The sequence below is a fragment of the Sorex fumeus genome, unplaced genomic scaffold (genome assembly GCF_029834395.1).
Source record: "Sorex fumeus unplaced genomic scaffold, SorFum_2.1 ptg000063l, whole genome shotgun sequence".
Taxonomy (NCBI): Eukaryota; Metazoa; Chordata; class Mammalia; order Eulipotyphla; family Soricidae; genus Sorex; species Sorex fumeus.
This window is the reverse complement of record NW_026606120.1, coordinates 70329971-70356946: the sequence shown is the minus strand read 5'-3', so window position 1 is coordinate 70356946 and position 26976 is coordinate 70329971. Positions and strand designations below refer to the sequence as shown.

Below are 26976 nucleotides of genomic sequence, written 5' to 3'. Positions count from 1 at the left end.
AGTGGCGGTTCATCTTTGGTATATATCACGGCTTAGATTTGCTAAGCAACCCATTCTACTTACGGAGGGAAGAAGCCAAGATCAGTCTGCACGCGGGCACCTTGAGTGTGTGCATCTATTGGAACAAGGACCCTGTGGGCTTGTGTCCCCGTGGCCTTGGATGGTTCTATGCCCGGACACCTACCCTCCAAGGTCTTGGACTAGGATGCTCACATCCTGCCCACAGATTGCCAATGCGGGCACATCCTGCCTACAGACTGCCAATGCGGGCACCGAGCCGGGCCTGCAGTGTTTCTGCGCCCTCCCACGACCCATCAAACAGGACTGGCCTCCCATGCCCGGTTTTTGTCCCGATTGAGGCAAGGCTTCAGTGCCAACCGGCGCCTGGAAAGGTGGGGCGCCGCGAGGGCCAAAGCCCAGACGGAGGATCCCTCCTTCGCCCCCGGGGGCTTTCAGGAGCCTTTCAGGAGCGGAGGTGTCGCAACCCAGCCCGGGCCCCGGCCGGAAACGGAAACCGGGTTGGCTGGGGGGTGCGGAGAGGGAGAGGCGCAGTCCGAGCGGTCCCGGGGGCGTGCGTGCATGCGTGCGTGCCACGCGCGTGTGCGGGGCCGGCGGGGCGCCCAGAGGTTACTTCCCTCCTCTCCACCCGGCGTCTGTTTACCAACAAACTGCCAGGCAGCGACGCATTCCGACGCGCTGAGTAAGCTGCGGCCGCCGCGGGCGGTCTGGTCCCCGACTGTCCCGCAGGTTCGAGGTGGCGGGATGAGAACGACCCCGCGGAGCTCAAGTGCCCGCGGTGGCGCCCAGCCTGCGCCCGCCGCTCCCCCTCGCCCCTCGTTGCGCATCGCAGCATCGCGGCCCAGCTGACACACGCCCATCGGCACTTGCCATTAGGACTGGGCACCCATTGATCTGCAACCCTGATACCGACCTGGAGAAGGCCGAGAGCCCGCGCGCCGCCCCCAGTTCTGAGTTATCAGCGGAGGGAGGTGGACCTGGGCTCGGGGCCTCCCTAGGTCAGCGCGGGTTGTAGCCAATCCCGGGCGCCTTGGGTAGGAGGCGCCCCGTCGGGCCCCGGGATCCGAACACCCCACTGCTAGACGCGGTGGGCCCCCATGGATTTCGTGGGGAGGGGGAGAGTCATGGGAGTAACCCTCGATCCCCTTTCCCTGTCGCGCTCTGGAAATGGCATCGACCTTTTTTTTACCCCCATCTTAATAAGTGTGGAGGGGCTACGGGGGATGGGGGGTGGGAGGGATACTGGGACCCATGGTGGTGGAAAATGGGCACTGGTGGAGGGATGGGTATTTGATCATTGTATAATTGAAACCCAAGCACAAAACTTTGTAAGTCTACAACTGTACCTCATGGCGTTTCACTAATAAAAATTAAAAAAAAAAGTGGAGGAAGCTAACTGGGCGGGGGGGGGGGGGGGCGGTCATCCTGCCTCAGTGCCTGAGGCTCGGAAAAGAGAGTGGAAGGAGGGAGAGGAATGCATGCCCGAAGTGGCTTAGCCCGGTGGGCCACGGCCACAGTGACCTCTTTGCCCTGCCCTGTCCCTGGCCGGGACCCCTCCAAAGCCCTGTTCCCGGACACCGCCCCCGCCCCATCCGTAGTGGTTGCCTACCCGCTTGGCCTGTCTCCCGCAACCGCAGCCGCCTCCGATTTGCCTTTACTCCGGGCCGTTTGGCCACCTCCTGCCCTACCCTGCCCCCGGGCCAGCGACCCCCCAGAGACTCTTACCTGCCCCACCGGCAACTCGGGACGCCCTCCCAGCAGGAGCGCGAGGCAGGTAAATCTGGCGGGCGCCGGCGCTCTGCGCTTCCCACCTCCGGCGCGCGCGCGCTCCCAGACTTGGCGTGAGTTTGACGGGTCTCACCCGCCCCTCGCCCCCCACCGCGGGCATTCAGACTTGACTGGGATTCCACGCGATCTGGGGGTGGGGGCAGGGATAGGGCGGGAGGCAGGGGGAGCGGCGGGGTTGAGTCCCTCGAGTCTCCTTTTCAGCCCGACCTGGTTTCTATTTGCAGGAGTGAAAACGCTCTCTCGGGCATCCTACCCCACCCAGCCCCTGGAGCAGCCGTGGTGTGTACCTACGGGTAACGGAAAACCGAATCTGTCCAGATGTGGGTGTGCATACCTCGCCCTTCTCCCGGGCTTCGTTGCGTGGTGGGTGCACTCTCGTGCAGGGGTCCCACCTCAGTCAAAGTTCTGAAAAATGCAGCCTCTGGTGAACCAAGCAATCGCTCTGCAGATGCTGGCGACCTCAGACCTCCAAGCCAAAACGCAGCACAGCCCCATCATCTCCACCCTTTGCCTTTGCCTTTGGATAGGTCAGGCCTTTGGATAGGTCCTGCCGTGCAGAGGAACATGGACCTCCTGATAAAGTGCTCAGTGCTGGACCTCAAAGAAGCCAAGGACCTAGTCTGCCTTCCTGACCCTGGTCCCCAGCATCCACGCAGCAGAACTAGCCTTCTGGATACATTGCATAGGAGGCGTTAGACCTCAGCCCTCACTCTGGCCCTTTTTTTTTTTTTTTTTTTTGCTTTTTGGGTCACACCCAGCGATGCACAGGGGTTACTCCTGGTTCATGCACTCAGGAATTACTCCTGGCGTTGCTCAGGGGACCATATGGGAAGCTGGGAATCGAACCCGGGTCAGGCCGTGTGCAAGGCAAACGCCCTACCCGCTGTTCTATCACTCTGCCACCCCCCCTCTGGCCCTTGACACAGCCTCCTCCAAGTTTGCCCGAATGGGGGGGGGGGCAGTACTTTTCTACATGTCTCTCTCCTGAAGCTTAGAAATCTGCCAAGCCAGCAGTGACTGTAGAGATTTGGGAGCTCCCCTCCTTGGTGTGTTGAGAGGCAAACTGAGGCCCAAAGAAAAGGTGAACCGAGTAAGGACAGAGCCTGAGTTCCTAGCTCTCCGCCCTTGCAGATTGCCTGGCTTAGGAGGTCCCCTAAGAAGGTTTTAGGGAACTTCCCAAAAGTTCCCAAAAGTTCCCAGCCAGAACTGGGACTGTCCCTTCCAGGCTGCTGAGTCTGACTTTGGAGGCTGGGCAGTTGAAGGATGGGTTTTGCAAACAACTCTCTCTCTCTCTCTCTCTCTCTCTCTCTCTCTCTCTCTCTCTCTCTCTCTCTCACACACACACACACACACACTTCCCTCTAGCACGATAGGCTGGTACATCCGTGTGCATATCCACAGGCATACACGGGTCCTGTGACACGGGTCCTGTGTGTGTATTAGGGGACTGGGGTGGGAATAAGACAGTTTGGTCCTCAAATTGTTGGGAAAATTGTTGGGAACATCATTAGCATTTTCAGCCACATTTTGCCTTCCATTTGGTTGGCCTAGAGACAAGGGAGTGAAGAGTGGGTTTACTTTGTCCACTTTCCCAGATCTAACGAAAACCACGAGAAAGAGCTCTTGGAGACTCTCCCTCCTGCCCTGGCCAGTCTGCGAACGCTGAGCAGATTGAATGTGTGAGGGGGAAGAGAAGGGGGGAATCTCCCTTGGCTCCCACTCTATGCCAGCCCCTGCATGAGGGAGAGGTTTGGCTCCCCCTGAGCTGGGCTCCTCCGGTTCCCTACAAGAAGCTGGGTGCCAGAGGGAGGCCTTCAGGGGCTCCAGAATCTCAACCCCCGCAGATCCGGTGACTTGTGACATTGGCACCCAAAGGCAGCTATTGGGGAAAGAGCTGAGAGAATTAGGGGCAGGACAGCTGTGAGAATCCAGCTCTGTCACCTCCCAAGGACCCGCTCCCAGCTAGGGAGGGGTGGGGGTGGGGAAGGGGAAGAGGAAAGGGAAGGGCAAGGGGAAGGGGAAGTGAAGGGGAAGGAGCAGAGCAAGGGGCTGCTGAAGCAGGGTTTCTGGCAACTGGTTGAGATGGGGGCTCCATGAGTGGATCTGAGATCCTGGGGGCAAGGCTGTAGGGGAGGTGAAGGCAACTGGTGTCCCCTGGCCAAGGGCAGAGATGTCTCGGTGGGGCAGGCTGTGAGGAGGAAGGCAAAGGGATGGGGAATGTGACAGACCCCAGTCTGATCTGAGTCAAAGCATCATAGCTGGGCTCCTGACCCCATTGGAAGGTTCGGGCAAGAATATGTCCTGAATGGGGCTGGAGCGATAACACAGCTACAGCGGGTGGGGTGTTTGCCTTGCACGTGGCCTACCCGGGTTTGATTCCCAGCATCCCATATGGTCCCCTGAGCACCGCCAGGGATAATTCCTGAGTGCAGAGCCAGGAGTAACCCCTGTGCATCGCCAGGTGTGACCCAAAAAGCAAAAAAAAAAAAAAGAAAGAAAGAAAGAAAGAAAGAATATGCTCTGAGTCTAGGAGCACCCCCACTGCTTGGTCCAGAGCAGCCCCCAACCCTCACGTGGCATGGTCTCAGGGCCCCTCACTCCCCCTCCCCTCAACCCAGAGCTGGGCTAGTTCTCAGCCGAGATTCCTCGCAAGGCTGGTGCTGGAGACTGGGGCGAGCAGGTCGCCCCTCCACGGTGCTACTCTAGGGCTCTGCCTCCCCCCATCTCCTTGTCTGCTGGGAGCCCCCCAGTGTGGTGAAGAGGGAGCTGCTCTGCAGCAGTGCTCCCCCAGGCTTGGGGGGGAAGGGGTCTTCTCCCCCAAGAGGGGAGAGGTAAGATTTTATTTCCTGCAGGATGTGCTCTGGTGAGAGGTGGCCCTTAACAATAGGGGAGACTTGGCAGATGGGGGTCACTTTTCACACCCTGATACCAGGAGGGGCTGCATCCCTGAGGGCCTTGAATGCCCCTAAGCATGCTGGGGGGCGCACAGTGGGGGGCCTTCAGCTTGGCTTTGCAGTCCCCAGCCCCTAAAATGCCCTTCCCCCTCCTAGGCCCTAACCCCAGGCTGGCTGGCGCCACTGTGGCCTTGAACTCTAACATTCCCCACCTCTGTCACACCCTCACCCCTCAGGGCTCCCAACACTTGTTTTGTTGGGCACTTGTTTTGGAGGGTCATCAGCTCCCTGATAACCTAAGAGTGCTTGCTCCCAGGGCACCTTTGCTCCGGGGGCTGAGCAGGGATGCTTGCCTGACTCTTAGTTCAGCCCAGCCCATCAGGCACACGAGGTGCAAAAGACCACACCCTGCTGCTGCTCCTGAGACCCCCCCCTCACCATCCCACAGACACCATCTTCTTTTTTTTTAATTGAATCACAGTTCCAAACAGTTCCAAAGCTGTTCATGATCGGGTCTCAGTCAGACAATGTTCCCACACCCGTCCCCCCTCCAGTGGACATTTCCCACCACTAACAGACACCATCTTTTCCTCCCCGACCCCTGCTGGCTCTGAGAAGCCGCCTCTGATCCCAGAGCCTGCCAAGGTCCCCCCCGCCCCCACCAAGAAGCTGTGCAAGCCCATGACCAGTTATTCCTGCAGCTGCAGTGCCTCAACCAGTGGATTCCAGCACCCACAGTACCTGGCACTGCCCGAGAGGGCCCAGCTGGCTGCAAAGCTCACAGCCTCTCCCAGACCCTGGTGGGACCAGCTCCCGCTACCTTTCCTGTGCTTGGGGTGGGGAGATGCCACCAAGTGAAGGGGAAGTCATCTGCTGGCCCTGTGCGTGCAGAGCTCTGGGCAGTGCTCTCCAGCTGAATGCCAGTGGCAGTGCTTGAAAAGGCTGGAGGTGGGGGTGGGGGACCCCCAGTCTGTCAGCCCCAGCACACACCACATTGACTTTTTTTTCTTTTGGGGTCACACCCAGTGATGTTCGGGGATTATTCCTGACTCTGTGCTCAGGAATTGGTCCTGGCAATGCTTGGGGGACCATATAGGATGCCAGGGATTGAATCCGGGTCGTCTGTGTGCAAACAAGATGCCCTCTCTGCTGTGCCATTGCTCCAGCCTGGTCTGAGGACATTGGCTTCTTCAGGTGGGTCTGGGCCTCTCCACACATTTCCGCCTCTGGAAGCGGAAGCAGTAAACTTTCAGAACAGGATGCCCAGCACTGGGCACTGCCCACTGATGTCATCTTGAGATCAGTCGCCCCCCCCCCCACTGTCATCACCTCTACCTGGCACCATCCTGCCAGGTAGAAGTGATGCCAAGGAGCAAACGTGGAGTGCATGGCCTTTCGGGTGATTTATGCTCTTCCTAAAACATGGCCACCAGCTTGAGCAGAGAAAGAACCCAATAGTCATAGAATTCACCTGGTATTTAATAAGATTCCCTCCAACCTCCATTCCTACATGCACAGTCTTGGGAACCCAGTAAGAAACATTTTGGGGGTGATAAATGAGGCTCCTTAGGTGTGAATAAAGACCCACATCTAAAAAATATAGGTGAGGGGCTGGAGCAATAGCACGCGGCCAACCCAGGTTTGATTCCCAGCATCTCATATGGTCCCCTGAGCACCGCCAGGAGAAATTCCTAAGTGCATGAGCCAGGAGTAAGCCCTGTGCATCGCCAGGTGTGACCCAAAAAACAAATATACATATATATATGTATATGTGTGTGTGTGTGTGACCTGTGGCTGGCGGTTGAGCTCTCACTGCTCTCTGAGCGAAGGAACTGCTCACAGCCCCACTGGAAGAGCCCTCACCAACCCTGATGCCACAGGCTTTCTGAAATTCAAGTTTGTTCTGAACCCTGGGACTTGACTGAAGAGTGTTTGCTCCCTGACTTCCAGGGCGAGGGCTGGTGGCTCATCTCTCCTCTCCCCCTGACTCCCAGTACTCAATAGGGGCCACTGGTTTTGTCTCTGCCACTAACTAGTTCTTTGTTTCTAGCTCTGGAATTTTCTAGCAGCATCCTGATTTTCATATCCTCCATTGTAGCCTAGAACAAGGGGAATGTCTACCCTGGAACTGTTAGCCCTGGGAGAAGCCCTCCTCTCTGGGGGTGGGGGGACTTGCCCATTGAACCTGGCCCTGGCTGTTCGCCCAGGGGGGTGGGGGTGGGGGAAGGGCAGTTCAGGAGGGTGGAGGGTGGGGGAGAAGGGTCCGACGTCCTAGACAAAGATGGGGAGGAAAGTCTCCTGGGGACAGATAAGGCTGAGATTGGGGGGCAGAGGGACAGTGGGATGAGCTAAGGGGGAGACCTGGGACAGTGAAAGCGGGTGTGGAGGGAGGAGACAAGACCCCAGGCCACCCCTATCATCTCCACCTGCACCACCCTCCCCCCTCCTTGGGTCTCCTCTGAGGCCACAGGCCCTCAGGGCGGCTGTTCCCTCCCACTGCAGGTTGCAAGCTCTTTCCACAGACCCGAGATAAGATCTACCGCCCCATCTCGGAAAGCCTCCAAAGGCGAGATTAATTGGACAGCCCAACACGAGTCGCATCGTTAAAACAACAGCCCCGGTTGTAAAGTTAAGTAGCAGAAGTAGTGTAATTACTCTTCCAGCCAGAGGCCCGCTGAACCGAAGCATCCCCCCTCCCCTGCTTCTGTTACCCGCCCTTTCCTGGCCCTTAGCCCCCTGGGAGCCAGACCAGGGGCCCCAGGAGGGAGGATGGCTCAGTGAGGGAGCTGCAGCCCCTCCTCCAGGCTCTCCTCTGAGTGGTAGAGGGGAACTTGAACCCGGGCGGCCGGCGAGTGAACCAGCCGGAGAAGTGGAGAATGGGCAGTTGGTGGGGAGGGGTGGCTTTGGGCCCTCGGAGTCCCAGACTTGCTGTGTGACTTTTGGCAGATTTCTTGCTCCCTCTCTGAGCCCCCGCCGTCCCCCAGATGGAAGTGGGGGCAGGACGTGCTTCGCCATGCGGGTGTGATGACGGACTGAGATAGTGCTTGTAACATGCTTGACACGGTGCCTGGAACGTGGTGAGTGCTTAATAAATGGCATTTATAGCTCCTGCGTGATTATTGGGAGAGGGTCAGGCCCAGGGTGAGCTCTGGGTTGCCACAGCCATCAATCAGCTCACCTCTGCCTCCGGTGCGGTGGGAGAGAGCAGGGTGGGGACCAGGAGGAGAGCCCCCCTCCCTCCAGCCGCTGGCCACCACCATCTTTGCAGGCATCTGCTCAGGCCACAAGCAAGTTCCCAACTGCAAAAGCGCCCAGGGCTCGGGGCTCAGACCCCAGCGAGGGCTGAAGCGGAAGCAGGCATGGGGGGTGGAGGGGGCCGAGGGGGGTCTTACCTGCAGGGGGCTGGGCTGCCAGAGAGCCATGGGCCTTCCTTCCCCTTGGGGTCCCCCCTGCCCCTCTCCCCATCAGCTATTTTAAGATGTGCCCCCCATTCTCTGCCCCAGCAAAATGAGATTCAATTAATTCAATTAAAGCAATTTTAGGAGCAGCTCCTGAAGGCTTTCAATGTGAGATAATTACAAGTAATTTGCTGCTGTGAGGAGGAGAAGGGTGCAAGGGGTCTGGGGGGACGGAGGTAGCCCCCTCCTCCCCAAAGGCACTCAGAACTCAGGGTCCCACCCGGCAATCTTCAGTGCCCTCCCATTGGCCAAATTACTTGCAGGTGGGAAAAAGGGAGATGTGGGGGTGGGAGGGGGCTGGGAAGACTCGGAGTGACAGGTGGCCCCTCCCCCACCCCCAAATCTGCAGTGCGGGGTGGGGGTGGGGCGCGCCAGGGCACTGGTCCTCTCGACAAGATGTCTTCGGAGGAGCCGGAGCAGCTGATTACTCAGCTCCAAACCTCATTTCACTCTGGATGCCTGAACTTGCCTCTGGGATTGCATCCAGAGTCAATGGAATGTTATCCGGGTAGCTGAGACCTGTGTAGACGAGGCCTCGGAGATCAAGGACTTCCCCAGAATTTACAAGGGATGCGGGGCTCCTGCTTCTGGGGGGCGGGGTGTGTGCTGGGACCCACCCACCGGCGCGCACACACTCTGATCCACCCCTGCCCGGCTCTCACTCAAGCTTCCCGCTCTGGGGGCGAATCCTGCAACCTCTGTCCTCACCTGCAGGTGGTTCAGGTTAACCCTTTCCTTGCACGAACTCCCTGGCCTGGGTCCAGAGGAAGGGGGATGCTTGAGAGGGAACTAGAGACTGGAAGCTGGGGCTGACATAAAGGTGTGGGAAGGGCATCAGACCCCTCCAAACCCTGCCCGTAAAGTAGCTGATTTTCAAGGAGCACTGATATCCCTTTACCTGAAACCCACTTTTTTTCCCCTTTTTTTTGGGTCACACCCAGCGATGTACAGGGGTTACTCCTGACTCATGAACTCAGGAATTACTCCTGGCAGTGCTCACGAAACCATAAAGGATGCTGAGAATTGAACCCGGGTTGGCCCTACCCGCTGTGCTATCACTACAGCCCGAAACCCACTTCTTATGGAAGTCAGTGCTGGATGGATTGGGTTGTGTTGGCAGGGATGGGCGGAATTGGCAGCGCTCAGGATTTATTCCTGGTTCTGTGCTCAGGGATTTCTGCTGGCAGTGTTTGGAGAACTATCTATGGTGCAAGGGATCAAACCCAGGTTGGCCGCACGCAAGGCAAGTGCCCTGACTGCTATACTAGCTTCTGCTGTTTCTGTTTGGTTTTTGAGCCACACCCAGTGGTACTGGGAGACTGCTCAGCCCAGTGCTCAGATGTCACTCCCTGCAGTGCTTCTGGACAGTGAAGTACTGAGGATCCAACCTGAAGCCTCTACAGGCCAGGCGAATGCTCAAGCCCTTTGAGCTAGTTCTCGGGCCCTGTGGGTACTCTTTGAACATTTATTTTTGGAAAGAAAAAATGTACTGATTCCCAGCCTGTTTGTTCTGGGCCACACCTGGCGGTGCTCAGGGCTCACTCCCAGCTCTGTGCCCAGGGATTGCTCTTGGCAGGACCATAAGGGGTGCCGGGGACCAAACCTGGGTTGTCCAGGTGCAAGGCAAGTGCCCTACTTGCTGTACGATTGCACTGGCCCGATCCCCAACTTCTTCTCTTCCAGGTCCTGCTCCTTGCTTCTCCTATTCCAAGGAGGGGTGAAGGAGATAGATCCCCTCCCCTCAATCCAGATTCTTCCCATTCCGTTCCAGCCTTACCTTGACCCCTTCTCAGAGCAGCAAAGCTGTTGTTGGTCCCGGAGTCTGAGGAAAGCAGCCTCTCCCTTCCCACAACATAGGCTGGGAGAGGCAGGTGGTGAGAGGCTTCAGGGGTTCAAGGGCTGAGCATCTGCTTTGCATGCAGGAGCCCTGGGGCCCACCCCTGGCACCACATGGTGGTAGCCCCCTACCCGGCACACTGGGTGTGTGGCCCAAAACCAAGATGAGAGAAAACACACACACACACACACACACACACTTGGAGAAGGAAAGGCCCCTCCTGGCAGTTCAGGCTGGGTAGAAGGGGCGCAGTAGAGACTTCTACCCAAACCTCAGAAGAGCAATGCAGACTGGCAGATGCCAGGGCCGGCAGAGAGCTCAGAGAGGCTCACGTTTCCACAACAGAAGGAGATGCTCAGGGCTCTGGGGAGCATGTGGGCCCTGGCCTCCCTGTGGTTGTCCAGACACTCGGGAGGAGAGGCACAGAGCCAGACCTCTGCAGAGACCGGAAATAGACCATCCCTGGGCAAGGGAGGGCTGTGTGGGGCTCCCTCCTTCCCCTTTTCTTTCCCCCTTTCTTGGAGCTCCATCCCTGGATTTTCTGGCAATACTTCCTGAGCCTCCAATACGGCAGGGCAGCGTTGGGAAAGACGAGTAAGGAGAGGCTGCTAAAATCTCAGGGCTGGGGTGAATGGAGACGTTACTGGCTCCCGCTGAAGTAAATGCATGAACATTGTGGGGGGTGGGGGATGACAGTGATACAGTGATACTTTCCGGGGGAGCCATGGGGTAGGGTGATCTTGCTATTATTATGACTTTATTTTTCTTCTTCCTCAAAGCCTTGCTGCTTCTGAGCTCTGGTGGGGCTCTGGACCCAGCTCACCCAGATGAGGCCATGGTGATTCTGGCTCTGCCATAGGAACCCCAAGACAGCTGGCCCCTCTCCCAGAAGTCGCAACTTCTCCCGCTGACCCAGCATGCTCAGGGGTGGTGACAGCAAAGCCCCTCATTACTACTCTCCATGTGACCCTGGGCAAGCTGCATCCCATCTGGGGATCCCAGAGCATCTTCTTGCTAAATTCAGTGGTGTGTGTGCATGTGTGTGTGTGTGTGTGTGTGTATGTGTGTGTGAGAGAGAGAGAGAGAGAGAGAGAGATGTGTGGGAGAGATGTTTGTGAGAGAGGTCTGTGTGACAGGTGTGTGTGTGTGTGTGTGTGTGACAGAGGCATGCATGAGAGAGATGTATCAAAGAGAAAGGTGGTGTGTATATGAGAGGTGTGGAGGTGTGTGTGAGAGAGATGTGTGTTAAAGAGATGTTTGTGAGAGACGTATGTATGAAATGTTTATGTGTGTGTGTGTGAAAGTGTGTGTGAGAGAGAGAGAGAGAAAGAGATGTGTGTATGTGAAAGCAAGAGGTGTTGTATGTATTGCAAACCATAATGCCCAGAAGGAAAGAGAGGAAGAGAGAGACAGAGAGACAGAGAGACAGAGAGAGAAGAAAAGTGCCTGTCAGGAGCTGGAGCGATAGTACAGTGAGTAGGGCATTTGCCTTGCATGTGGCTGCCCCGGGTTTGAGTCCCAGCATCCCATATGGTCCCCTGAGCACTGCTAGGAGTAATTCCTGAGTGCAAAGCCAGGAGTAACTGCAAAGCCAGGAGTAACCCCTGTGCATCGCCGGGTGTGACCCAAAAAAGAAAAGTGCCTGTCAGAAGCAGGCTGGGGGTGAATGGGTATTGGAATATTCTATGACTGAAACCCAATCATGAACAACTTTGTAACTGTATTTCACGGTGATTCAATTAAAATAACAAAAAAACCTAGATAATAAATTTGACAGAATAGACTTAGAAGCATACATATATATGTATGTATGTAAGTATGTATATGTAAGAGGTGTGTATGAGAGAGTTATATGTGTGAGAGGGGTGAGGTTGGACAGGGGAGGGTAATATGTATTGTGTGTACATCAACACATTTTGACTGCGGTTTGTAAGGCAAAGCTTTTCTCTCCCCTCAGACTAGACATCCAGTCTTTGCTTCTCCCATCAGATTGGGATTTTGTTTGTTTGTCTGGTTGTTGTTACTATTTTTTGAATGTTTGGGGCCACGCCCAGCAGTGCTCAGGGCTTACTCCTGGCTCTGTGCTCAGGGATCACTCCTGGTCAGACTGGGGGAGGAAAACCGTCTGCAGTTCCGGGGGATTGAACCAGGGTCGGCTGCGTGCAAGGTCAGTGCCTTCCCCACTGTGCTATCTCTCCAGCGTCTTGTCAGATGACATCTATTCTGCTTCTCTTTCCAGCCTCGTGGAGGACATGTCTGGCCAGCCCAGGAGGGGAAAGGAGTTGATCCCGAGCCTCCACTAAACACTAAAGAGGATTCTGACTGGGCCTCCCAGGCTTCCAGTCTCTCTGACTGCAGAAGAGGTGCCCGGAAGGGTGCCCCTGTCTTGGGGGCACATGCGGGACTGGGTCACTGACTCGCCCCTTTCCAACTCCAGCTGGCTGTGGGGTCAGACCTGAGGGTGAGGGAGGAGTTCCACTGGCTCCCACTCTCTCTCCTCCCACTTCCAGCCTTCCAATGACAAACAGGCCCAACAGCTCCCCTAAGCAAGACCCCCTTGGGGATGTTTTCCCTCTGTGCTCAGGCATCCTTTGACCTGAAAGCACCCCCTCCCCACCCCCTCGTGGTCACCTTTCTGTCCAGTTTCACCTGACCCTGCCCGTCGTGACTTGTCTTCCTCCCTCAGATAGGAGGCTGCAGATCAGAGAGCACGGGCCTCCCCTGTCTGTCTGGAAACAGCCCCCTTCCCCAGATACTGGTTCCTCAGTTCCTTCCTCCCCTGCTGACTGCCCCTCCCCCAGTCCCAGGGCCCCAGAGCTCTCTACAGGCTCTGCATGGCTCTGTGCCTGGGGTTCAGCCAAGGATTAGGACTGGGGGCGTGGGTGGGGGTGGGCTGAGACCCTTGAGTGCGCCCCCCACTTTCCACTGGCCACCTTGCTGCCACCGAGCCCTCAGACCCCTCCTCTCACTGGCCCGGGGAACTGGCTTCTCCTGCAAGCTGAGACCTGCAGCTAGCTCTTCCTCCCAGCCCTGGAGCTACCGGGAATTCTTTGCTCCAACAGATCCCCGGGGAAGCCAGTCTGCGGGAGGTTCCTGACATGTCCCTGCCCAGCTCCTGTCACATTCCCCAGACCCAGGGGGATCAGCTGGACCCACCAATGCAGTCCCCTTCCACCCCTGGTGATCTCCTTCCTCCCCTTCTCCCCTCTCCCTCTCCGGAGTTTGGATTCTGCCCTGGGACACCTTCCTGACTAGGACTGGATCCCACTACCACGCCCCTCTCCCCACCCCCACCCTGGCTCAGAGCAATTCCCATAGTCCCCCATCTGGCTCTCACATAAAGGAAAATAAATGGCTCTTAATCTTGGGGCCCGGAATGATAGCACAGTGGGTAGGGAGTTTGCTCTGCACAGGGTTCAATCCCTGGAATCACATATGGTCCCCTGAGCACCCCCAGGAGTAGTTCCTGAGTGCAGAGCCAGAAGTAACCCCTGTGCATCTCAGGGCTGTGCTTCCCCCCACCCCGACCCTCCCTCAAATGTCTTATCAAGAGAGATGCTATGGTATCTGGAAATTGCAGAACAGCTGAGAGGCCCTGGGCAAGTCACTGTCCCTTTCTGGGTCTCTATTTCCTGTCCTGAGCTGTGGGGACAGTGATCAGAGTATGGCTCAAGGCGATGAAGATGGAGATTGGGCCTTGGGGGTTGGGAAATATGCCAGGTACACCAGGGGATCTGACTGTTTATTTCTTTCCCCAAGTCAGCACTGAAAATGTTCCTCTTCTCCCTGCCACCTCTGACCCACCCACCAGCTGACCACATGCTGGCCAAGAGTCTAGTTCCAGCCCCAGATAAAGAACTGAGGTCTGAGTTCTCTGACCTTGGACAAGTTTCCTCACCTCGCTGTCCCTTTCCTTCCTCCTCAGGAATAGGAAGAAAAGGACAGCAGGAAAGCCCTGCCTCAGAGGGAGAATGAATAGAGACAGAACACCAAGGCAAGAAAGCCCTCTGCCTGGGGGTTTCTTTGCTTACACCTGAGCACTGCCAGGTGTAGCCCAAAAATCAAAACAAAAGTTTTTTTTTCTTTTTGGGTCACACCCGGCGACACACAGGGGTTACTCCTGGCTCATGCACTCAGGAATTACTTCTGGAGGTGCTCAGGGGACCATATAGGATGCTGGGAATTGAACCCTGGGTCGGCCGCGTGCAAGGCAAACGCCCTACCTGCTGTGCTATTGCTCCAGTCCCCGAAAGCAAAAGTTTTAATTTAAAAAAAGAAAAGAAAAGAAACAACATGAGAGGTATAAAATCATTTCTTTGTGCTACTATTTGATTATATACCTAAAAAAAAAGACCAAAAAGCAAACAAATAAACAAACAAAAAAACCAAGAGGCTTGAGGGAGAGAAAAACCTGCAAAATTTGGGGAATGTTTGTAGAGTGACCAGATGCAAAACAAATATTTCTGGATCCAGAGGAATAATGCAGTGAGCTTAGAGCACCTGCCTTGTAATCAACCACATGGTTGTGAGTTCAAATCTCTGGTACCCACATGTGTCAAGTGCAATGCTGGTAGTTCAGCTGTGGGCAATCCCAAGGACCACAGATGATTTTCAGCTGCACCCCAGCCTGGTGCGTGCAAGCCCCTCAAAAAGGGGGTGTGACTCCCAAGGATCAAAGCACTGCAACTCTCTAAAGATGAGTGAGTGCCATGCATGACCAGGAAGAGAAGAGCAAGCTCTGGCATGCGTGTGTGTGAGCACCGCAGCTGCCCGCAGCGAACACCACGACTGTCACGTGTATGCAGGTCGGCGAGCACATGCACCAGCAGCACAGAGCTCCGTGAGCACGGAGACCGAGCACTCGAGTCCCATGCATCAGGTGGGGCCTCACAGCCCAGAATCACTGCAAAAACAACAGCAGAGGAGAGGGGCGGGGAAGAACGGAACAGCAGATAAATCACGCTATTACCCCTTACTGCAAAGGAATCATAGAAGAACGAAGAGCTGCTGAGCAGGATAGAGCAGACTTCGGGCTGACTAGATGCTCAGGACCGTGTGGTGCCGAGTAAACCCAGACCTCCAGTCTTCTGAGCCATGGAGCCTTTGGCCCCAGCAATGTCCAGGTCCTGACCTCCTCCGCTTCCCTTCTGCTGGGGTGAAGGTGGAGAAGGAGGCTCGGTCCTGTCGTCCTGTCAGACGCTCTCCTTCCATTCCATCTGAATCCAGAGAGCCTTCTCTCAGGAGCAGGAGGAATTCCTGACTTGACCTGCATGCAGTGGAAGAAAATCTCTGTACCAGACCAGGGCTGCTGGGGCTGGCGATCTCCTCTCACCCTGGCCTGGGATGGGCTGCTTTCATCTGAGCCCATGGCAACTCTTGCTGCCCTCCTATCCTTGCTCCGTGCTGTGGGCTGGGCACTTTCTAGGTGCTGCCTGTTACTCAGGAGCCCCTGCAGGACTGATGCGATTCACTCCATTTTCGAGATGAGGAAAACTAAGGCTTAGCAAGGGCAAGCGATTTCCTTAGGATTGCATAGCAAGTCCCTGTTAAAAAAATCAAGGTGTGAGCTCCCATATGTGCCTCTCATATGTTCACCTTGGTGTGTCTTGGGGGGCCACCCCAGCATGCCCAGGGGTTGGGCAGGGTCCCTTCTGGTGATTCTCTGCCAGCTGGGTCAGTGATTCAATGCAAGGGCCCGAGGATGTGGTGCTGCCCAGAGATGACCCCCTCTGGCAGGCTCAGGGGGCCTCCGGGGTTGCACCCAGTGAGGTGCAGAGGACCATATTTGGTGCCAGGAAAGGAACTGGAACCAGGGTGAGCTGTGTGCCGAGCAGGCACTGTACCCCCTGCCCGCTCTCCGCTCCGCCCCTGGGTGTCAGCCGTGTGCCAGCTTGTGGGAGAGGAATCCTGGAATGGCAAAAGGTGCAGGGTGCCGTGGGGACCAGGCGGAAGCTAGGTCGGCCCCTCCCTTCCTCTCTCCCTTTCTGCTTCGGGGCTGCGGGAGGCCCCCAGGCCAGAAGCCACAGGGTTTGGGCTGGGAAATGGGACAAGGGTCCTGACCAAGGACTTGTGTGAGCTGCAGAGGTGTGGGTGCTGGCCAGCGGCTAGTGCTCAGTGGGTGCTCCCAGAATGGGGCGGGCAGGGGCCTTCCTCCTGCCTCCTCCAGAGCCCCTCAGCCCTAGTCCCCTCTGGCCTCCGCCTTCCTCAGTTCCCCCTCCCGGCACACCCCACGTCAGTGAAGCCTGAGCTCAGGGCCTGACCTGCCCCAGGGGTGGGCGCGGGCAGTGCCACACGCGTTGCATGACGTGGCCGGGTGCCCTCGGCATGCAGGGAAGGGCTGCCTGCTGCCTTGCCAGGTGCGAGGTGAACTGCCCCGGGTGGAGGGACGCCCCCTCCCCCGCCCGGCTAATCCTGCAGGGTGTGGAGTCCCCATTCGCTGCTTACTCAGCAGCCACTACCCACTACCCGGGCGCTCCACCCGGGGTCTGGGTCTGGAGGCCTCCCTGCACAGCCCCCTCCCCGGGGCTCCTGGGTGGGCGCCCATGCTGCCCTGGACCCCAGGCCTCACCTTCTGCCCTTCGCCTGGGCCACACAGATGCTCCAGGCTTGGAGCCTTCCTGCAGGCTCAGCCACGACTCTCCAGCTCAGCAGGCCAAGTCCAGGACTCACCCTGTGCATGCACACACACTCATACACACCTATACACATCCCCAAATACACCCCATGTACTACACACATGCACAAATATGTTCGCAACACGCATAGGCATGACATACCAATACACACATTCACACATAAATACACACATGCGTATCTGTGTACATGACACATGCAGACACCTACACACATACCCCCCCACACACAATCTATACACACGCAGCTATATACATACACACCTGCACACAATACATCAACAGACACTCATGCATACTGTCTACATAAATGCACTTACATACACACACATATAAACATATAAATATACACACATACACAAGCATATACAAAATGCCTACCCATGCACACACACCCAACATACCTATACACACATGCATGTGTATGTACACACATGTATACACACTCACACAATGAACACAGATGACACACATGCACTCGACCACCGCAGGGCACTGTGTGCCCCCAGCCCCAGCCCTGCACCTGGCACACAGTGCTCGTGCCGAGAGATCCCGTTCTTCGCCAGATACCGGAGTCCAACACCACAGCAGGGGGCCCAGGGTGGTCTCCCAGTCTCGCGCTGGCTGCTGGCTGCCCCCAAGAGCTAGTCTAGGGCCATGAGGGGCCCCAGGGACAGTGCAGTGAGACGCAAAGTGGGAAACAGGCCCCGGACCCAGAGTAGAGACAAGCTGCCCTCGGTGCCCCTGCGAGCCCTTGGCGGCCCCTCTCCATCCCCCAGGTCCCCTGCACTGCCCCTCAGGCCTCCCACCCCAGGACCCCCACTCTGCCCTTCCCTGGGGCGGAGGAAACTCATCTCCAAGCACTTTTTTGGCTTCTGAGTCTCGGGTCTCAGGCTGCTGGGTGGTTGGTAAACAGCTTATTAAGGTGATTAACGCTGCAATTAAAGCTGGAAAACAGAGGCCGGTGCCCGCTGAAGGCCCCCCTCCTACCTGCCGCTCTCCCCCCTCCCTCCTCTTCCACCCCCTCAGGGCGCGGTTGATGCAACTCAGCCAGGCTTGGGCAACCTGAGGGGGGCCTGCCCCCCACCTCAGGTCCTGCCCCACTGCCCAGAGCCCCCCTGTCCCGCCAGGAACGCTTGCAGGGCTATAGAGGAGACAGAGACTGAGGCAGCCTGGGGACCCCCTTGCAGAGGGGTGGCCAGTCTGGACAACCCCAGTTCCTTGCCATCTTCCCCAGCAACGGGCAGGAGTAGGGAACCAGGCTCCCCTCGCGTCTCTGAGGGACTGGCTTTTCTCTGAGCCCAACATCTGGGAAGGATTTAGGGACCTTCAGGGTCCCTGCCGATCCTTCCAGATCCTTCCACGAGCACTGAGTCTAGCCCACCCTTGATGAGGGTCCTACAAGACTCTAAGACCCTCCTGCAGCCTCATTCTTCTTCCTCGCTGCCATCTCAGGAGTCCTGTTCTTCAGGGGGTGGTAGTAGGGTCCCCAGGAAGTGTATTTTCATACCCCCCAACTTCCCCACTCCTGCTCAAAGCCTCATTCAAGTGCCACCTCTTCTAGGAAGCCTTCCCAGGTTTCCATCCACCTGCCATGATTCACCACCCTGCTTTTTCCTCTGGCTGGGAGTCTGGGCCCCTGGCACAGACAGTGCCTGGCATTTCCAAGCTTTGGCCATTTGTACTAAGAGCCCCCAGAAGACCCTACCTCAGCAGAGGCTCGGTAGACTTGCCCCACTTCGGGTTGTTGTTGGGTTGGTTTTTTTTTTTTTTTTTTTTTGCTTTTTGGGTCACACCCGGTGATGCACAACGGTTATTCCTGGCTCTGCACTCAGGAATCACTCCTGATGGTGCTCGGGGGACCATGTGGGATGCTGGGTGCTGGGAATCGAACCCAGGTTGGCCGCATGCAAGGCAAACATCCTACCCACTGTACTATTGCTCCAGCTCCTCCACTTTGGTTGACACCCAGCAGTGCTGGGGATTGCTCCTGGCAGTGCTGGGGGACCCTACAGTCCCAGGGCTCAGGGGGAGCCCACCTATCTTGTCACCATTGGCACCAACGACTTTTTCTCTTTGGCTTTTTGGGTCGTATCAGTGATGCTCATGGGGTTATTCCCAGCTCTGCACTCAGAAATTACTCCTGGCAGTGCTTGGGGGACCATATGGGATGTCAGGGTTTGAACCCAGGTCGGGTGTGTGCAAGGCAAACGCCCTCCCTGCTGCACTATATCCCTTGGCCCCAGCACCAACCACTTCCCCTGGCTGCGCAGAAGTGCCCTTGTCAAGCATGTCACCTTCAGTCCCTCACCGTCTCCTCTGATTCTCTCACCCATCCTGAAGGCCAGGGAGCAGGGTCCCTAGGGAACCAGAGGGGAAACTGAGGCTCAGAAGACTGGCTTGCCCACCTTGGCACACACAGTCATTCTATGCTGAAGGCAGCCTCACTGTGGGTCTGTGGTGCCACATTCTAGCGCACAGTCCTGGCCCTGAGTTTCCCCCAGGACCTGTCCCACCCTCCATGCCCTCTAATCACCCCACCCCCTGGCCAGGAGAGCACCCAGGAAGAGGTCAGCCTGCTGGGGTGGGCAGGTTCTTTGGGATCTACTTCCTATCAGTGCCCGGTCCGGTGTGTGTGTGTGGGTACACAGGACTGCAGAAAAGCCCCTTCAGAACACACATGACAGAGGCGGGACCTGGCAGAGCCTCAGCATCCCATCAGAGAAGGGGGACTGGGAACCCCCCCCCCCCAGGCTGCCCTGAGGATGCTAGCCCTGGGACCAGCCCTGGGGAGGAGGCCTTGAGCCAACTCCAGCTTTGACTTCCTTTTAGAGAACCTCGACCCTCAGGGCTGGCTGGGGTTCCCTGGAGCACACACCCCTCCCCCCTGAAAAAGTGTCAGGAGGCGATGATGGGCCCTGGGTGTGGTGGTCCTGAAGCACCTGCCTGGCCACCAGGCCCCTGGCTCTGTGTGTGCCCCCGGCCCCCCGCAGGGGCGCTAGCTTCGGGTGATGGCCTGGCCTGGAGGTGAGCTGAGGAGGAAGGGGAGGTCAGGGGTGGGGCTGAACCCCTCGGGAGGTCACCCGGGCAGTTAATCCAGCCTGACGGAGCAGGGCTGAGCGAGGAATCAGGGAGCTTACAACATCCTTTCATCCCAGCAGCCCGCCCGCCGCCCGCCCTCCTTCCTTCCTCTCTCTTTCTGCCCTTTTTTCCCCTCGCCCTCCCTTTGCTGGCAGCCCAGCCCTAATAAAATGCAGTGTCTCCAGCAAGTCTGCCCGGCTGCCGCCTCGCAGCTCCTGCCCGCACGCAGCCCTCGAACCAAACTGCTCTGCTCGGCCCCGCCTGGCAGCTGCCGCTTAACCCTTGCCAGCCCAGCTGGCGTCCCGGCTGAAGGCCCTCCTCCCTTCCGCCTCCCCAGGGCCCGGGGGAGGGGCAGGCCTGGCTTCCGGGAGGGCGGGAGAGGGGTGAAGAGGCGGCTGGGGTGGGGGTGGGGTGGGCTCCGGCTCTGGCTCTGGAGCTCTGCAGGAAGTACCCCCTGTGGTGCCCTGTCCCTGTCCAGGGGCTGCCAGGCCAGGCGGGCCTCTGAGCCCACCCCATCAGCGAGCGACCTAGGCCCTTTCACCTGGTTCTGCTTGGAACCTGGAAGGTGGGAGGGTGTCCCGGAGGCCCCTAGGGTGGCTGTGGTTGTCCCCCCTTGACAGAGGGGGAGACTGAGGCCAGATGGGGCAGTTGCAGGCTGAGCTGAGTGGGGTCAGCTCTGTGTGTCGCTGTGCCGACTCCTCCATCCAAGGCTTTTTCCATGCAGAAAGGTGCCTCCATGTGCAAGTGTGTATGTGCGCACAAGCGTGTGTGTGTGTGTGTGTGTGTGTGTGTGTGTGTGTGTACAGGTGTGCACCTGTGTGTTAGGTTCTCCATCTCTAGGTGTCAGCAGCCCTCACTCTGGATACACGTGTGTTTGTGCGGGTACCTCCGTGGGTATCCACATAGGTATCCCAGTGCGGGTGAATCTGGCCGTCGTGGGGCTGCTCCCCATGTACTGAAGATCACGCTTATCCTGAGGGTACCTGGGGCAACCCCCCCCCACCCGGGTCTCCCTCTGCCATGAGGGTGGCCCACCCTATCCCCTTCTACCATCCCAGTTCTCAGCAGCCAAAAGAGGAGCCGCCTGGGCGGGATGGGGGCCAGTCCAGGAGGGGAAGTCAGGCCCCCAGCCCTCAAGGGAAACCCCAATGCCTCCTCTGTGGGGGTCCGTGGGGAGGCCCATGACCTGGGGTCCCTGCTCCCAGGGAGTCTTCCTGCCTCCACCCCCAGCTGGCAGGGGAGAGCCAGAAGGCTGAGGGGCAGCCCGAGAGTGCCTGGGCGTGGAGGCATGAGGGGGTTTACACGCGTGTGCAAGCATGTCTGCGTGTGAGCTGGAGATCAAAGAACAGCCCCGAGGTGACCCGGTGGTGGTGTGGCGGCGGCTGCGGCGGAGGGCAGCTGGCTGGCGGGGAACGCCAAGCTGCCGAGTGGAGTCAGGGAGGCCAAGCTGGGCACCTCCCACCTCCCCAGACCTGCCCAGGTTGGGGCAACCGTGGTACCAGGAGCACCTGCCGCTTGCTCACCCAGCCCAGCCTAGGCTGGGGCCCCCAAGCGAGCGAGCTCTGACTCCCCCCCCAGCACCCCCAGCACCATCCCCCCTCCACCCATCACTTTCCCAGACTCCCAGTTCCGCCCCTGAGCGGCGGCTGCCTCTTGCCTCTGGCCTGGAGTTCAAAGAGCTCAGTGGTTCTGCACTGCTTTTTTATTAACGTTATATATAAAGACGGGTCCAGTAAGAAAGCAGAAATGAGAAGGTGGGAGTGGGGCTGGCTTCACGCCTGTCCCCATGGGGTGGGATTCTTGGAGCTTCTCGCTCCGGCACCCCCACAAACCCCTGTCTCTCCCCGCTCCCAGGCGGACTTGTCCAGGAGGAAAGGACCACATAAATAGGAGAGTGTCATGGGATGCGAGAGCCTGGGGAAGACCTCCTCACCCCTCAAGGCCTGGAGTCCCACCTCCCCCCTCCTGGGCGCTGACTCGACCTTCTCCAGGCTGCTGGAGCAATCTGTTTCCAAGGCCACCAGAAAGGGGGCGTTTGGGGGTTAGGCTTGCCTGGCACGTCTCCTTGGAGATTTGAGGTTTGGCGCCCAAACTGCCAACTTACTGGAGGAGAGGAGGGGGTGGGGTGGGGGTGGGGGCGAGGTGTCTGCGCAGGGGCAGGGATTGGTCCTATCTGTAATCAATGCCCTTTGTTTTCCTCATTTTTCAACAGCTTTTTAAAACCAAGCTTGTGCAAAGTCCTGTCCAAGGAAGGCAGACCTTTGGGGAGAGGGGCCCCCTCCCCGTGGCGTGCCTGCGACCTGCCATAGTTCTTCCCTCGAAAGCTCCCACACTCTGGGGACAGGTTCTTTGGTTTGACCCTCAAAGCTCAACAAAAGAGGGTAAAAAGTGTGCAGGGTGGGGGCCACCTCACCGCCTCCCACCCCAAGTCCCAGTCACGTGGTCCAATGTCTTTCTGGCAGAGGGGGTGCCCAGGAAGGAGGAGGCAGGTGTCATTCCAGCTGCCCACTCTGCACAGCCCCTCCCCACCCCCCCGTATCTCCCGGCTGCAGAATGAACGAGGACTAATGTCAGAAGCTGGAAGATGGAGGTGAGCGATTGGCCGTGGACGGCCAGTCCGGGCTCCTGGCACAGACGGGGGTCAACTGTCCCAGCAGGAGTAGAGCTCCAACATCTGAAGGGGTACCCCGATGTCTAGGCAGGGAGAGGGGGGTGCAGGGCCAACCTGGGTCCATGCACAATTCGTCTGGCAGCTCTTGGGTCCCTGGAAGAAGGGGCAGGGCTGGGGAGAGGGGGATGCCCTTTCCCCCGTGCCCCTCCGAGATTCCTGAGTGTCGGCAAGGACAGAGGCGCCTTCTGCCTGGTCCTGGGGGTCCTTCGTGGGAGGTTCAGGCCATCTGGGTGCTCAGTACACAGCCCCGGGGTTGGGCGGGGGCCCTGGGGAGGCGTGGTGCAGGGTGGCCGGCTGGGGCGGCTGCTGCTGCAAGTGGGGTCCGTTCAGGCTCTGTGCGTGGTACCAGGAGCTGGTGGGGTCGTCCAGGTAGCTGGGGGAGGCACTGTAGGGGAGCGGCGGGGGCAGCTGGCTGCGGGCGGGGGCCGGGGCCGAGTGCGAGGACGTGTCCCAGAGGGCTGGGGACGGCGGGGAATTGCAGGCCATAGAGTCGCTGTTGTTGGGGCTGTGCTCCAGGGGCACCTCCCCGTTCTTGTAGAGCTTCTTGAACTTGGAGCGTCGGTTCTGGAACCAGATTTTCACCTGCATCCCAGGAGAAAGGGGGAGTTGGTGAGCCCTCAGAATGCTCAGCGAAGCCCCCCACTGCAGACCCAGTGAATGACCCGTCCAGGGAGCCAGACATGACGGCCTGCACCTTCTCCGGGCTGGGACAGAATTTGAGGGCAAGGGACTGTGGCTTCCGAACCCTCACTGCCACTTACTAGGGATGGGACCACGGGCACCCCCCCCCCGACCCCTCTGGTCATGCCTCTCTCAGGACACACCATAGGAGTGATGGGGGCCAGGCTTATCCTGAGGTGGACAGAGGAAGCAGAGACAGAGCCCTCAGGTCCAGGCGCCTGACCCACAGCAAGCGCCCGGAACAGGCAGTGTGGGTGGGGGGCGGAGGGGCACCCCTGCTCTTTAGTGGTCTTCAGAAACCCAGAAGCAGAGGCACCAGAGAGGTGAAGACAAACACACCCCCATGAACATGTCCTGGGCAGCAGCGTACCCACTCACAGCCTCGCACGCACACACTCACGCGGATACACCCAGACCAGACACTGCAAACCACAGCGGCCATGCTCACTCACACACTCGGGCGTGGACAAGCTCCTTGGGGCTGAGGCTGGCTGAGGTGGGGGAGGGGGTGCGACCAGGGGCCTCAGGAGCAGCTGAGGCCCGAGTCCCTCCATTTCCCTGGGGGGTGTCTCCCCCTCCCCCCCGCCTCTCCCCACCCCATGACTGACTGGTACAAACAATGAATCAGCTCCTCACCGGGTGACCCAGATTCCCGGCGGACCGGGCCCCACGCAGCCGCAGCCCAGGCCCGCCTGTCAACACCTGTTGGGAGCCAGGCAGCCGCCACTCCTCCCCCAGCAGTGACAGGTCGCTGGGGGCTCTGAGGACCCACCGAGGTGGGGGCGGGACTCCCTCCGGGGGCCCTCTCCTCTCTGACTCTCTGGCCCACGGTGGACAGCAGCGAGGGGAGGGGCACTCAGGTGCTAGCAAGAATGTGAGGTTTCCAGGCTTCCAGGCAAGCACACATTCTTGTCCACACATTCACCGGCCGGCCGGACGCACAGCCGCATCCTCGTGCTCTCCGTGCAGAAACATGATGACCTTGTGTGTGTGTGTATGACCGTGCATGCGTGTGGCGCCAGTCGCCAGGGCGCAGCAATGACTAGCGCATATACATGTGTACCGACATGTCTAGCCTGGGGGAGGACACCTGACGTGGACTCCTATTCAGAGAGTGACCAGAGCGGCTGGGGATGCTGGTGGCCGCTTCACACACACACACACACACACACACACACACACACACACACACACACACACACACACACATACACATCCCGGCCCTGTGCCCTCAAACGCAGAAACTCCTCCTAGAAGTTGCGCCCAGCAGGAGTCTTAGAAGCCAGACAGGCGCGGCGGCGCCTGGGGAGCCCCGGGGTCTGGCGCCCCCCTTGCCCCGGGGCCTCCTCCGCCGCCGCCGAAACTGACCTGAGTCTGCGTGAGGCCCAGCTGCGCTGCCAGCTCGGCGCGTTCGGGCAGCGCCAGGTACTGAGCCTTCTGGAAGCGGCGCTGCAGGGCGGCCAGCTGGTAGCTGGAGTAAATGGTGCGGGGCTTGCGGACCTTCTTGGGCTTCCCATTCACCATGCGCACCTCGGTTTCCGGCTCCTCCTTCACCGACACTGCGGGCAGACCAGCCGGAGGGAAGGCTCAGCCGGGGCCTGCGACCCCCACCCCGCGCCCTCCCGGGACCCGTGGGACGTCCCGCCCCGGGCGCCCCGGGCGCAGCTGGCCGCGGGCGCGTCGGGAAGGAGCCGCGGCGGCGCGGGGCACGGCGGCCGCCCACGACGCGGCGCTGCCGCCCCCGCTCCGCGCCCCGAGCCCACGGCGCGCTTCCCGGCGCCAGCAACCCGCCCGGCGAGCCCGGCCCGGCTCCCCTCCCGCCCCGCCGCGTGTCTCACCCCGCCCCGCGTGCGCCTTTCCCTCGCGCCCACCCTTAGAGTCCGTCTGCCTTCCCTTAAATTAAAATAATAAAATAAAACCCTTTTAATTTTAGCTTTAAAAAAACTTTTTTAAAAGAATGTAACATAGTTGCGACTTTGCGAAAAGTTGCCAGCACAGCGCGGACTCCCCTCCATCCCGCCCTTCCTCCTTCCTCCCCATCCTTCCCCGGTTCCTTTCTCCCGTCCCCTCTGCTGGCTTTGTCGCCGCGCGTTTCTCCTGCGCTCCGGCCTCCACCTTTCCCTTTTCCGGCCGCTTCCCGGCTCCGCGGCAGCTTCCCTTCGCTTCCCCCCTCCGAGCCCCGAAACTCCAGTGGGTCTTCTCTCTCCTGATCCCCCGATCCCCGGGCCAGACCCTGGAGAGGGGCTGGGGAGGTGGTCCCTCGACCTCCCAGTCCCCGACGCCTACCCCCAAGTTCTCCAAACCGCGAGGGCGGGCCGCCTGCATTAGGGCGCGCGGACCCACCTGGACGCCCTCATCCTGGGCAGCCCCCGGGTCCCTCGCCCAGCTCGCCCCGGTCCTCCCCGAGACCCGGGTCCCCAGCGCGCGCGCAGCCCGGTGTGGCCGGCGACTGGTGGGCTGGCTGGCGGCCCCCTCGCCCCGCGCCGGTCCCCCGGAGCCCAGCGGCTCCACGTCCAGCAGCAGCGCCTCTCTCGCCTCCCCTCCGGGCCCCCGCCGTGCTGTCCCGGGGGTGGCCCTGCCGCGGCGCGCGCCCCGCGGTCCTGCTCACCTGGGTCGGGCGCGGGCAGCGGCTGCTCGCGGTACGCGCCGTATTGCCGGTAGGAGGTCCCGTAGGTATATTCCGACTTGGGCGAGTAGGCGCCCGTGCCCGCGAGCCCGTTGAGATTGAACTGGTGGTGGTAGGTGTAGGGGTTCACCGTCTGGCCGTAGGGCTGGCCCGAGTAGTAGTCGTGCTGGGGCGCGCTGTAGTAGCCCAGGTCCGTGACGGAAGACTCGGGCAGCGTGGGCGAGTCCTTGGAGCCCGCATGGCAGCTCAGCGAGCTGGAGATGTCGGTGAGGATGCTGCTGAGCTTGCGGTCGAAGGAGCCGCTCATGCTGGCGGGCGCCGAGCCTCCCTCCCCGGGGGCTGCTGGCCTCGGCCGGCCGGGTGGCCGCAGCGGGCGGGCGGGCGCGCGGTGGGGGCGCGGCGGCGGCGGGGACAGCGGCGGGGGCGTGTGTCCGCAGGGGGCCGCAGGGCCGGGCCGCGCGTCTCGGGGGAGGGGAGGCCGAGGGGCGCTCAGACCATCGCCGTCCTTCGGGCAGTTGCTGCGCGCCTCTCGCCGCGTCCCAAGCCACAGGCAAATGCTCCCAGCTCCGCCCGGCCAGCCGGTTATAGACTCAATAGAGCAGTCGCGGAGGGAGGCTCCTGCGCGCTGATTGGCTGCAAGTCTTGCCTTCGAGGCAAAACAGGCTCCTGCGCTTCTCTCTCTCTCTCTCTCTCTCTCTCTCTCTCTCTCTCTCTCTCTCTCTCTCTCTCTCTCTCCCTCCCTCCCTCTCCCTCTCTCTCTCTCTCTTCTTCCTCCCTCTCCCCCCTTTCCTCTCTCTCTCCTCTCTCTCTCCCCCTCCCCTCTCCCCCTCTCCTCTCCTCTCCTCTCCTCTCCTCTCCTCTCTTCCCCTCCCTCCACCCCCTCTCCCCCACTATTCTTTGTTATTACCCAAAACACACGCACAGCCCCCCACCCCATTCCTCCTCCCTTCACCCCCTCCCCCAGCCCAGATATCCCCCTCCAAGCACCCGCAGGACCTCGTGGGGGAGGGTGGTTTGACTGAGCCCTAAGGATCTGTCAGTCTGTCTGTCCCTGGTCAGGGCTGGGAGGGGGGCTCAGGTGTGATGCAAAGCTAGGGAATGTGCCCATTGGGAGTTTGAGAGGGGAGCTGGTCCTAGTTGGTGTGTGTGTGTGTATGCAAGCACACAAATGTCCCCCAAGAGGGGAGGACCTCTGGGTCCTCATGAACATGTTTTAAAATCCGAAGAAGAGGAGGGGAAAAGAAAGTTTGAAGGAAATGTTGGACCTATGATGCAAACACAGTCTTCATA

The 26976-nt window shown here is 59.2% G+C and overlaps 1 protein-coding gene across 1 annotated transcript; it reads right to left on the bottom strand.

Annotated features, from left to right (window-relative positions):
- Nucleotides 1–22613: 22613 nt before the first annotated feature.
- DLX3 (distal-less homeobox 3) lies at nt 22614–25993 on the bottom strand. The gene is made up of 3 exons (XM_056128160.1): nt 25669–25993; nt 24429–24619; nt 22614–22961 (listed from the first exon to the last, which is right to left on the bottom strand). The coding sequence occupies exons 1-3, from the start codon at nt 25991–25993 to the stop codon at nt 22614–22616; spliced, it is 864 nt and encodes a 287-aa protein (XP_055984135.1).
- Between the last annotated feature and the right edge of the window lie 983 nt (nt 25994–26976).

Coding starts and splice junctions, on each gene's coding strand:
- DLX3 (XM_056128160.1), bottom strand. CDS start 25,993: ATGAGCGGCTCCTTCGACCGCAAGCTCAGCAGCATCCTCACCGACATC. Junction 24,620..25,668: donor GCTGCCCGCGCCCGACCCAG/GTGAGCAGGACC, acceptor GTCTGCCCGCAG/TGTCGGTGAAGGAGGAGCCG. Junction 22,962..24,428: donor TGGGCCTCACGCAGACTCAG/GTCAGTTTCGGC, acceptor CCTGGGATGCAG/GTGAAAATCTGGTTCCAGAA.